General features: G+C 38.6%; 1 protein-coding gene across 1 annotated transcript in view; it reads right to left on the minus strand.

Annotated features, from left to right (window-relative positions):
• Window positions 1-4,609: 4,609 nt before the first annotated feature.
• ntsr1 (neurotensin receptor 1 (high affinity)) overlaps window positions 4,610-12,677 on the minus strand; it is a 50,535-nt gene continuing 42,467 nt past the window's right edge. The window contains exon 4 of the mRNA XM_008318401.3: window positions 4,610-8,073. Coding sequence (XP_008316623.1) covers window positions 7,818-8,073 — 256 coding nt within the window. The 3' untranslated portion in view covers window positions 4,610-7,817. The remainder of the gene's footprint in view (window positions 8,074-12,677) is intronic.

Below are 12,677 nucleotides of genomic sequence, written 5' to 3' on the forward strand. Positions count from 1 at the left end.
AGACAGAGAAAGTGGGGTTTTTTTCTCATATAAATGGTTTTATTAAAAATTCAGGAGATGGAGGATGCTTCACTCTCTCTACATAACAACTGTGTGTATATAAATGCGTGTGTGTGGGTTTGTAAGAGGCAGGATGACAGATCCCAGACATGAAGCAATATATAAGCTGCCACTTGAAGTCCTCTGCTGGTCATTAAGGAAAGCATTCCCCCATTTGGGAGTGATGCATGGATTTGTTTGCTGTGTTCTGCCATGTGCTTAAATTTCCATTTGGCAGAATGGAGCAGGAAGAGGGTGCAGGGAAAAGAAATGGAAACTCAGATCTAACTCTTCACGACAAACTTGGTCATTTGTCAAACTGATTGGAGAAGGGGCTCCAGATTAAGGATAAATATATATATATATATATATACATATATATATATATTATGGGTGTTGAAGTTTTTTTATTCAATTTTTCGTGCACAAAACATTAGGTTTTTAAACCTTGTGCAGTCCTTCGGGTCTAGATGTCCACCGCATCACCTAGATCAGTGCTTCCCAAACTTTTTTTTCTGGGGACCCATATTTTAAAAGTCACAAACCTTCACGGCCGTAGTCAATAGACATTATTCATAACCTCCTGGGAAACACGATGCGAGACGACCCAAAACCCCCCCCAAAAACCCTTGCGACACACCTAAGGGTCGTGACCCAGTCTTTGGAAAACAATGACCTAGACCAAATGGGCCTTTGTGTGTGTGTGGGTGTGTGTGAGTATGTGTGAGTGTACATGCTCCTATACTGCACGGCTTGTGCCAAATTCTACTCCTTTTTATTCATGCTCATATTCAGGGACAAGATGAAAATTCATTGCAAGGACGAAGGGTGTGCACAAAAATGCAAGGGACAACGGGAGGGTTAAAGAAAAAAATAATTATTTTTAATAAACTATTCTACAAACTAGTCTTTTTCTTGATGAAGCACTTAGACCGTTTATTTATTTATTTATTTCAAAAGCAAGAGGAGCAACATGGGTAAATAGTAGGAATGCACCGATTGTGAAATTCTGGGCTAGTACCAATATTTAATTCAACTTGGCTGGTGCATTTAATTTTGTTATTTATTGGCTCTGTGAAAAAGTCGCACATCATTATATCCTGGAATGAGCACAAATTCAATCAGACAGTTGTCAAGGTCAATTTTTAGTTTATATTTAATTTAACCTTATTTCACATTACAATTAAATTTCTGAAATTTTTATTTCCTGTTTAGTTATACACAATGCTGATATTCTAGCAGGAATTGAAAAAAGAACATAAGTTCAGAGTTTTATATCTGCTGCCAACAGGTGGCGGGCTATTTCATTGCTTTGCCTGTCACTGCCAGATAGACAAACAAGATAAAATATGTGCAATAAACAAATGTTTTTTTTAAATCAATTAAATGAAATTGGATTATTTCTGTCATTTTCTCTGAACAATGTTCTGGATCAAGAGTGAGATTTAAAGTTGCTGCTGTTGGAAGAGACTAGAACTAAATTGTACTTCCTGCTGTTTGAAAAGATTTTTCACCGACTCAAGCAGCACAAGCAGATTACAAAGGACGACAGGAGTGTGACATTAAACAGAACAGTGGTTTGTCAGGCTACAGACAAGAATCTTTAGAAATAGTGGATTGGAGACGTGAGATCATATATTTATTAAACCATGATACATTTTTTTCTGGAGAAATTCATTTCACACACTGTCAGTTTTATAGTTTAATATCATCAATCATCAAATATATATTTAATGAGTTTAAAGTACATTTGTGACATTCAGAATCTTTTAACAACTAAAACAATAACAAAAGTAAAAAAAAAAACAAAAAAAAAACTTACTGCAATAGTTTTCCAACATTTCTTATTGTGAGATAGTAAATATCAGAGAGGTTAAATAACGCCAAACAGGTTTATTGTTGACCTACATGGAGTATTTAAAAAAACCCAAAAACTTCTTGTTACATTTGGCAAATTAAAGGTTATTTGCTGTATATTTATATTAGATCCAGAACAATAACTGAGACCAGCATTTACTATGGCACGACATAGGGCGTGCATGTGTCAACAAACACTCATGTGAGTATGTTTATTTTGCTTCACAGGAAGCTGTAAAAACAATGGCCATGTGTCTACAGGATGTGGATTCTGCTGGTCAACTCTGGTAAACTCAGGATGCATATCACCTACATTTCTTCACTTCTTGTCTTTGTCTTTGAGCAGTTGGTGCAGTAAAAAAAAAAAAAAAAACAACAGTAAAGCTGCTTTCCACTAGGGATGGCATCAGTCTGATATTGATCAAAATTTTAGGATCGAACATCAACAAAAACCTAAAGCCTCTCTGATCCGATACCTATGTTTAAATGCTCAACTTAACCGTGACCAGCGACACTATGGCCTCAGCAAAGGCGGTCTGCAGCATGCCGGCAGAGAAGAGAAGGCATCAAGTGGACCTAGTGGACAGCAGTGACAGCGACATACCCCGGTCTCTGCCTACAACAGCAGTGGGATGTAACTACTGTAGCATATCTGGAAAGTGTGTCACCAGCTGTGTACTACAAAAAAAAAACATTAGGGAATTTAGAAATTTTAATGTGCTGGTCCGAGCCGTGTACATCTGTTGTAAGCCTATGTAGCCAACCACATTATGGTTGTGTTTTCCAAAATAGAATAAATAGAATGTGCTAGATATTGTGCTGCACAAATTAAGCGTGTCTCTGGGAAAAACACACCAGCAGCCAATGCTTGATATGAGACCCGTGTCATGAGCTGTTGTAACAACCAACAACAAACCTTAATGTAATTTTGCAATTAAGCTTCAAGCACATTAGGTATAGTTCCCAAAGCTTTTCCTCTGCTTCACTGGACTTCCCCTTCCTCCTACCACATGTGCATGGGTCGAACGCTTTCTCCGACTGCCTGCAGGTGTTAATCTTGGTGAGAAGAACTCCTCCACCCTGACTCTCAGCACTGCTCTCCCACACGGCTGCATTCTTAGCCCACAATATATATCCCACTCATCCCTGTAATACCAACATTTGCTGACCACACTGAACAGCTGTCGGTTATCAAGTCCAGGGCAGCAGCCGTTCAACATGCTGCTTTTAACAAGGAGGTAAACAACCATCAACGGCAAAACAAACAGGCTCAGGAATAGTGTCTTTGTGGTATTAGCTGTCAGGATGAATTCAAAGGGGCAGTGGTGGCTTAGTGGTTAAGGAAGCGGACTTGGGTTTGGAGGGTTCGAGTTCACCAGGAGCTACCACTTTACCACTGAGGTGCTCTGAGCATGGCACTGCCCCCACACACGGTTAAAAACAGAGGTCACACTTCATTGAGTGCAGTGGTGTGCTGTGTCACAATGTGTTCATTTTCCTTTCCTTTCCAAATACCTTGGATTTGAACTTACATCATCAGCATCTTAGTAGAAGCAGACATCCTGCCTATCTCCCAGCATGGTCTTTGGCTCAGTTATTGTGTGATCAAATTAATTTAATTTAGAATAATTTTTAATTTTTTTCCACAAAACATTACTGATCGGTAATTATATTTCATTTTACTTTGTGAATATCCATTTTTTTGCATAAAAAAGTCAGACAACTCGTGTTTCATGTTTAACTACCTTTTCACCGACCCACAGGGGACCAGCAAACAAACCTAATTATTTTTATTGTTTTCAGGCAGCTTGACACCTTATGAGATTTGCATTTGAAGATGGCAAAAAGACAACACTGAAGAATTCAGCTTGCCTCAAACCTCAAGCTCACCGAAATAGTCTCATTTGATTCCTTTTCCCAACAAGTCAGCGTTATACGTGTCACTGGTACACTCTTCGCTCTGTGTAATCCAACAGGAGGTTGAAACCTCTTTTCAACCTCTGCAGCTTTCACAATACATGAAGCAGTGGCAGCGCATTTATCATTCGAGGGCTAGACTTTGGCACACAGACACTTGAATAGTACATACTGTAAAGGCAATAACAATAAAGGGTAAAATGGGCAGAGCACTCTAGAAGAATCATGAACGGCTCTCACATATTTCCACTATCCTCCACAGCGAGTGTCCAGATTGCTTCACATCCTCTTTTTCCTCTTAATGGAAAAGTGTTGAGTCACTACATCTGTCTGGCACTGATTTCCCCAAAACAGTTGGAGTCGTCTGTAAAGTGGTGTTTTTCCCTCTTTCCCCATAGGAGCCAACTTAATACTGCAAACACCGCTTCTTGTGCTTACGTTGCAATTGATTTTAAAAGTTAACCAACTAAAAAGTAGAAACTAGAAAGTAATACATTATTTGTTGACCTTTGCTCACAGAAGAACCCAGTGCACTGCTCCATAAGAATCAGGCCGTAGGGGGATATGACATATATAGTACATAGACCAGGGGTCTCAAACTCATTTTGGCTCAGGGGCCACATACAACCTCATCAAGTGGGCCGGACCAGTACAATCATTACATATTTACTTGTAAATAACAATAACTCCATGTTTTTCCACCTTTGTTTTCCGGCAAATAAGTACAAGTACATTAGAAAATATTAATATTTATTGAAATATAATTTGACAAAACATCACCAACATGGAGTGTTTGTGGATTTTTTTCCACTTTCAAAATTCATAAAGCGGACGTGAGGTGAGAAAACATGTGGCTGCTACTAAAGACCTCAGATAAGTACTAGAGAATTTAAAAGTCAAATATGAAGGCTGCTGTAGCTGCTCGGCACTATTCAAATGTCTTTAAAATACTTTTATTTGAGCTTTGCAAGAGGTTTAAAGGAAAGTGAACTACTTGTACCCAGCTCTCCACTGCACACAACCAAATGTGACCTCTGCGTTTAGTCCATCACCAAGGTGAACAGGAGTGTGGGGACAGTGACGTGCTCAGAGCACCTCAGTGGTAACTTGGCTTGGATTCGAACCTGCAGCCTGCAACCTTCCAGACCCAAGTCCGCTGCCTTAAGTGTTAAGCCACCACTGCCCATCCATTGTTACATCCATTTAGAGTATGGTGGTCAATAATGTCAACATTTATAAGTGAGTAATCAAGTGTCATGTGAGTCAGCAGAACCGATTGGAACTTGAGGAACAAATGCAAACAGGCAGTGTAACTGTAACTGTATTTTCTTAAATCAAACAAAATACACCAACTGACACAGACATGAGTGAATAATTAACAACCATATAAGATTAGCATGCAATACCAATAAGGTAAAACACCAGATAACACGCAAGTAGAAATGTCATATACACATACATGCAAAATAATTACTTAGCCCCTGGTGGCCGTTTAGAAAAATACAAAGTGCCTCCACTTTTCAAAGGCTCAGTTTGCTGTTTGACAAAACAATGTTCAGATCTAAACACTGCAAATGAAAACATCGCCACTAACATCACAACGATAACCTCTACAGTTTAACATCTACATCTCAAAGTACAGTAGGTGAATGAACAATCAACACGGTCACCACTGACACTGCTACAGTATGTACAAATACTTCAAAAATACTTTTAATGGCAGATTCAGTGTCTTTACTGCCAACACAAATAGAACTGCACTTTGAATCAATACATGTCATTCCATCCAACCATGGAATTTTTGTTAATTGCCAGTAACTTACAGTATATGTTGTACATTCAAAGGGCTTAATTTGCTCAAAATATCATGACAAGTGCAAAGCAATATCAATCATTGCCTAATGAGGCACCTCTGAGCATAATCACTGTGTTTTTTGGCTTTGGAGCTACTAATAAAAAGACTAATGGCTAAAGTGAGAAATAAAAATGGCTTCCTGTAAAATAAAGATTTTTTTATGTACATTATATGTTGGGGTTCTGATTTAATACATGTAGCTCTGTGGCCCAAATGATTCAATTCTTACAGTACGTGGTTATTTTGTTTTAAATTGCTTATGATATACCAGCACTCCCTTTGTGATCTACATGTAGACCTACACAGTGGGCATCTATGTTAGACTGGTGTGAAAGCAGGTATGCAGCTATTATGTATGCCAGTCCAATCAGCATTTAGGGGCTTAGGATCACTTGGTTTATTATGGTCATTACTGGGACAGCTCGTTTTATACAGACAAACACCAACACCAACTTTGTGCTATAATTAAAGGTAAATGCATGAAACTTATTTAAGCAATGAAATAAACATCCAGAGTCTGTATAAGATTAATGGTTGCATTGCACTTGTAATGACATTTTGAACCCCCCAAACATTAGGTTAAGTATAAAACTGCTTGGCTGATTCCACAACAGCCATACAACTCAACAGGCTGCAATGGATCATTTGTCCTCTTGTCTTTTGATAATGACATTACTTACGGAATAAACAACTAAATCTTTATTTAAGGATAGGTTTTAAGTGGTTAAAACACAAGAACATCACATTACTTCTTAAATTGTTTGAAGCAAACAAATGAATGAATGCACTTGGAGTTGATTAATGCATGCTCTTCCATCAACAGACTGTACTGTAGCCATAGCAACTCTATACGATGATATACAAAGGGCTCTACAAAGTCAATAATTCTTCATATTGTTCTCAAGTGCTGTATGCCCCAGGGTCCTCAAAACATTATACTGCAGTGTTTGTAACTCAGTTCATTGAAACTTTTGATAGATCTCGGCTATGTACAGGAACATCCTTTCAAGTTTAACAGAAAAACATCACTGACACATAAACGTCAACAAGTCTTTCTGACTCATTGGTCTTTAAAAATGGTTGCAGCAAAGTTTTTCAGCAGAAGTTGAAAAGATCATTCACATTACACAACCTTCTTTCTCTTCCTTAAGGTCGAGTCCATCTGCAGGCACTCGCATTACCAGTGTCAAAAATGTAACGCTGTGGAACTGTCAGTGTTCAATCGTTGATTATACACAAGTGATATATGCAAAAGTATATTTGTTAAACATAATAGTCAATAAAATCAATCTATACATTCAAAATATTTACTGTTTAGATCAAGTTGTGCTGTCCTGAGTTAAGATGACGATGTTGTAACAATGTGTTACTGGTTGTTTGAATCTAATTAAACAATCATACAGTTACAGTTCAGGATATCGCGTACATTGCAGCCCTCCAGCAGAGGGCGCTGTTCCCAGTTAAATGTTAAATTATGCCATTTCTTATTAAAGATTGTACTGTATTTTGTTTAGCTTTTAACACGAAAAAAAAACTCTTCTGAATGTACAAATATGTCACAGAAAACACTACTGGAAATGCTGCAAAATCTACGTGCAAGAGTCGACAAAAATGAAATCTGCTTTCTGTTCTATGACTGTTCTTTCAAGGAAATATATAAAAAGGACCAGGACAAATATTTAAACGTTGAAGTCAGCAGATTTTGGGAAAGTTAACCGCCATTAATGAAAATGCTGTGGTGTTGCATATTGCAGTATAACCTTTTTACTATATTGTCTTTTTTAAACATATTCTCCTATTTTTATAAACATTGAAACAAAAAGTGATTTTAGTGATGCAGCACCAAGCAAATGTCAACGTCAGAATCACATAAAGACATATATTTGGTAATATTCTGTACAAACCATTTATATATTTATATTCTTTATTTGTTTCTTTATCTCAATTTATGTCAATTCTTTATAGATTTAACAAGAAAATAGCATGCCTCACATTGATACAATTAACCACAACTGAAGTGTCATGTGACCAAAGCTCTGGGTCAGGATTGACTTAATGACTCTGACTCCAGATTAAAATGAGTTCAGTGAAGTCAAAGTAGCAGCAGTTCGTCTTTCCCGTACAGCCGTTTCCTCCAATCCAGCCGTGATCAGTAGGCCGTCTCTTTGATGATATTGGTGGAGAGCGTGTGGTTGCTGGAGATGCTGATGGAGTGTCGGGTCAGGGGGTAGGGGCGCCTCCTAGGCGGGTGTCTGCAAGGCATGAAGAAGTAGCGCAGTGTGGAGAAAAAGATCTGGCGGTAGGTGGCCGACACCAGGTTGTAGAGGATTGGGTTGATGGCTGAGCTGACGTAGAAGAGCACGTTGGTCACCATGTAGAAGTAGTGGTAGAAGTCGTACAGGTCACTGGGAGGAAACAAGACAGGGAAAAATGAAGCTATGATGGCATGGAAACCAAGTTTCCAAAAAAGTTGTTTTATTTTTAAATGGTGTATCTTGGGACTCCAAATACGTCTTCTGTCTTTTGATTTAGTCACCAATAAAAACAGGTGTGAAACACATACATCTACCTGCTGTTATTTGTCAACGTTCAGAAAAAAAGATTTTGTTGTACTAACCAATGTTGATTAAAATAAGATAAATCTTAATTTGTTCCACAGTTGGAAAATTCATAACAAAATAATTGTATTTGTAGATGATGTTGTCTATTTTGGGACTCACTGGTCCACATAGAAATGGACCGAGCGCAGATATTGTATTGAAGTTGTATTGTATGTGAAGTTGCACAAGTGCCACCTAGCGGCTGTCACTGTGAAAATAACAAACATGTAACTCCAGTGATACAGGAGTAGCAGATACCAGTACACAAGCCTAGAGTGCCCTCTATCGGCTGTCACTGTGAAAATACGAACATGTGAAATTATATATTTCAATGTATAAGTCGGACCTAAGTAAAAGTCGCGAACCCAGCCAAAGGATGAAAAAAGTGCATCTACCGTGAATCTTAGGAGAGTATATTGCTTATATAGCTCAGAGAGGTGAAGCTTTTGCTGTCAGTGCAGTAAAGTTGTCTCGTTGTAGAGTCTATACTTTGAAACACTTCGGTTGTGACTGATCTCACGTCATGCTTCTGCAGCTGAAAGGTGAGGAAGGTGAGATGAAGCTTCACAGCTGCAGGACATGAAGGATGTACAGAAGACTGTTGGAGAGGCAGAGTGAGAAAAGTGAAATGAGGCAAAAAAAAGGGGGAGAGTTCGTCATGCCATGTCGTTTTTCACGCCATCTACAAAACTCCACAGACGATCAACACATAGATCTAGGATATTCTGGGTATTTTCATAGGTACGACCCTTGAAAATATGAACTTATCTTAACTTATGGCAAACAGAAATCTTGTTTCTCAGGGTACATTTCCTCTGTGGCTCTTTAATAGACCTGAGAATCAGATCAATACACCAGTGAGCGCTAAGTGACTTCTCACCAACTCAAACACATCAGTTGCTTCAGTTATTATCGCGGACCTGTTCGTTTTTACCACCTGTTTGATTCTTGCTTCAGACGTTCCTCCACACAAACTCATTACACTTTGACTTTTTCTTTCACTTTGATGTTTCTTTGATATACTGATAATTTACTGGTATGTACTGTTCTACTAAGTTTCTCAGCAGATGTTCCAACATGACCCGAGGTCCAAGACATTATCTACGTCTCTGTCCTCTCCCTCTCACTGCCATTATATCTGTAATGTCTAGTTCTTCTTCTTCCTCCACACCCGTGGGCCTGAGCTCAGCTTATCTGTGTGTGAAAAGATTGATTCTTCTTGATTCGATTCTTAAAGTTGGTCTTGGATCAAATGGGAAGGGCAGCCTGTCTGTGAAGGAAGACTAATCTACGCAGGGACAGAGTACAGTAGCTTCCTGTTCTGTTTATGCTCATGGTGCTGTCTTATCAGATACATTTAAAGGAACTGCTGCAGGAGTATAGAAAGTAGAGTTACAATATCTAACTAAAAACAACCACGTGCAGAGAGGCTCAGCACTAACAGTCTATATTGGTCCATCATTTTTATGTCTGTGCGGTAGATCTTCTGTCCAGGTGTTTAATTTTAGATTTGCAGCTAATGAATGCAGCTGAAATTCCAAGCGCTTACAATAGTGAGGACATAACAGAGTTTCTGGACAGCTGAGTAGTCAATGCAACCATCAACTCTGATCTGAACCCTGGCAATGGGATTGGATGGTGTGAAGAGTTATTCTACATAAACATAATGCATTTTTTAAAAAATACAATGGTTCCATGCAGTCTGTCAGAGAATGGTGCGGATAAGACCCTGCTCCCACGGCAGTTGTCAAAATCTGGGTCCAATATGCTCAAAGTGTCACTTTAGGACCAATCAGATCAGCAGGCTGTACCAAAATATCTCTTACACGCTGCGTCAATCAGCTAGACCTACACACACACACACAATTTACACAAGCAGACAGAAATAGACAGAAGTGCGAGTTGTAGCATGCTAACTGGTTGACAACTTTATATGAATGTCGGTGAAACAGAAGGAAATGTGAAAAAAATGCCAATCACGAAGTTCTGTTTAAAATAATTGCCATGTTAAGATAGTTTAGTCAAAGTTCAGTTCTTTACAGGTCAGAACAAAAGTTCATTTGATGAGCATCAGAATTCCAGAAGAATTTGATTCTCCCACGGTTTTCTAACTATTACTGAACACAATTACTTCCAAAATGTCAGAACAAAATACCAGGTTGTGCATAATTTCAACCTGTAAACTGGAAAAAAATGACTCCTAAAATGTACCAACTCCAGAAGTGTGCATCTTCAAAAAACTTTTAAAAATCAACGATGATTAAACTATAACTGAAATGCAACAAACGTGATAAATTCAAGTGTGTTCTGTTATATTGTATTCACTGTCTGGAAACATACTAATCTGTAATAGGCCATAATTACAATTGTAAGGTTTAGATCATAACGTTTTTGATCAAGGGCCATAATGAGGTTTCAAATTTGACGAGCAGGTGGATCAGATGGAGGCAGAATGTTTGTGAGAAATATTCAAAGATAATGTTTCCAGTTCAGCAATGTTGGTGTGACTGGTTGTGTGCACTCTCAGAACACAGATCTGAGACCTTCATCATTTTACTGAAGCCTGTGGCCAGATTTGTTGATGTTTGTTTTGTTGCACATCTGCTCAGCTTAACAACACCAACATCCTCTGTCTGGAAATCTGGCTTCACTTAGTAAAAGAATTGGTCCTAAAATTGAAACAGGGCAGACGGGTCAGGAGCAGTTAGATGGAGCGTTCGTGTGAGATAAATGACATGTAAAAGTCATGCATAAATGCAAAAATTCTTTTAGCCTTTTTTACACAATCTAATAGTGAATGTGCGAACTGCACAGATTAAAAAGCCAAAAGGGCCACATTCGGCCCGCGGGCCATAGTTTGCCTATGCCTGTTTTGTAATATCTACTTTTGCCCAAGTTGGCATACAATAGCCAATGACTAAGAGCGTAAAACGCATGGTGTGTTTAAAATACACATATAATTGTCTCTGAGTTGGAAGTCTGAAGGTAGTAAACCTCTCCGAGAGTGTATACCTGCCAGTCCTTTCACAGAGTTGTCCAACAGTGAGACATCTATTTACGTCTGTCCTCCTCACACCTCTGCTTTTTCCACTTCCATCATCACAGACAGGTCTGACTTCCAGGTTTGGAACCATTAGGCTAGTGTACTGTGTGTGTGCGTGCGACCTCAGTTTCACATTCTCATGATAAATCCCACGCCGTGTGGTTGTGTATGTGTGTTCTTCGGTGTCCTCTAAGCAGCAGCTCCATGACAGGGACAACATCAGAGCCCACTCAAACACCACCCAATTAAAGTCAATGAAAAGGTTAAAAGTCATAGAACATCAATTCAATCCAAACACCTGCTGTAGATACTACTGAGCTGCCTGTCACTCACTGGCACCCGGGTATCGATTTCTCCTGCTCTCACAATGAACACGGATCATTGGAGTGTACACAAAATCAACCATGCATTTGTGTGTGTGTGTGTGTGTTTTGTCTGTACACAGAGACACCGTTAAAGATGAATAAGGGCTGGATTGAAAGGGACAACAGAGAAGGTATTGAACATGACCTTTTCACTACACATACACAGCTAATTCTATGGACCCTGCTCACGTAATGGAGAAAGACATATGAGCCCACTGAATTGAGGAGAATAAAAAAAAAAATCATATTTCCACATGTAGGGGACAAGTGTGTGGGCTACAGATACTGGATTTGTAGATGTGAGGATTCTGGGCTCCGCGCACATCAGTCTCTTTCCTCTAGAGGGAACTCTGCTCTGAACCAATCTGGTTGTCAGATATTTATCAGTGGCTGCCGTCAGCTACAGCAACATTCAACCTTTCTAAGTAATCCCACTTGCACATCCTTCTGTTCTGCAGGCTTAGGTGAAACAAAGTTTTCTGTGATGTGTTCATTTTTCTACTATTTGCTGAAAAACTGCTAGGTTTGTTCTTTTAAACAGTTTTAACTGCAATATAAAATAAACTTTTCATGTAAGGAATAGAATAAAATATCAAAAATCTAATTTGCTGCATTAATGTTTGAAAAAAATGTTTAAACACAAGGTCATGACCTTAATTTGACCTCAAACCAATTCATTATTTTCATATTAAATTAATGATTTGGCCCAGAGGTATTGTGTCTGCTGCCCCCACGACCCGGTAACGGATAAGCGGATGAAAATGGATGGATGGAGCCATATTAAAATAAAGTATTAAACAACAAAAATGGCATTTATCTTTTTAACAACTGTGATAAACCATTGGGTTTTTTAATTTCATATAATGCGTCTTTTAATCTGTCTTCCTGTCATGGTATTTGTCTTTATATAGAGCAGACAAGACTCTACACACCAGTGGTGATCAAAAGTAATTAATCAGGTGATCTCCATTTGTTAATGGATTTTTCTTAAATTGGTTCAG

Source organism: Cynoglossus semilaevis, chromosome 10 (genome assembly GCF_000523025.1).
Source record: "Cynoglossus semilaevis isolate Cse_v1.0 chromosome 10, Cse_v1.0, whole genome shotgun sequence".
Classification (NCBI taxonomy): Eukaryota; Metazoa; Chordata; class Actinopteri; order Pleuronectiformes; family Cynoglossidae; genus Cynoglossus; species Cynoglossus semilaevis.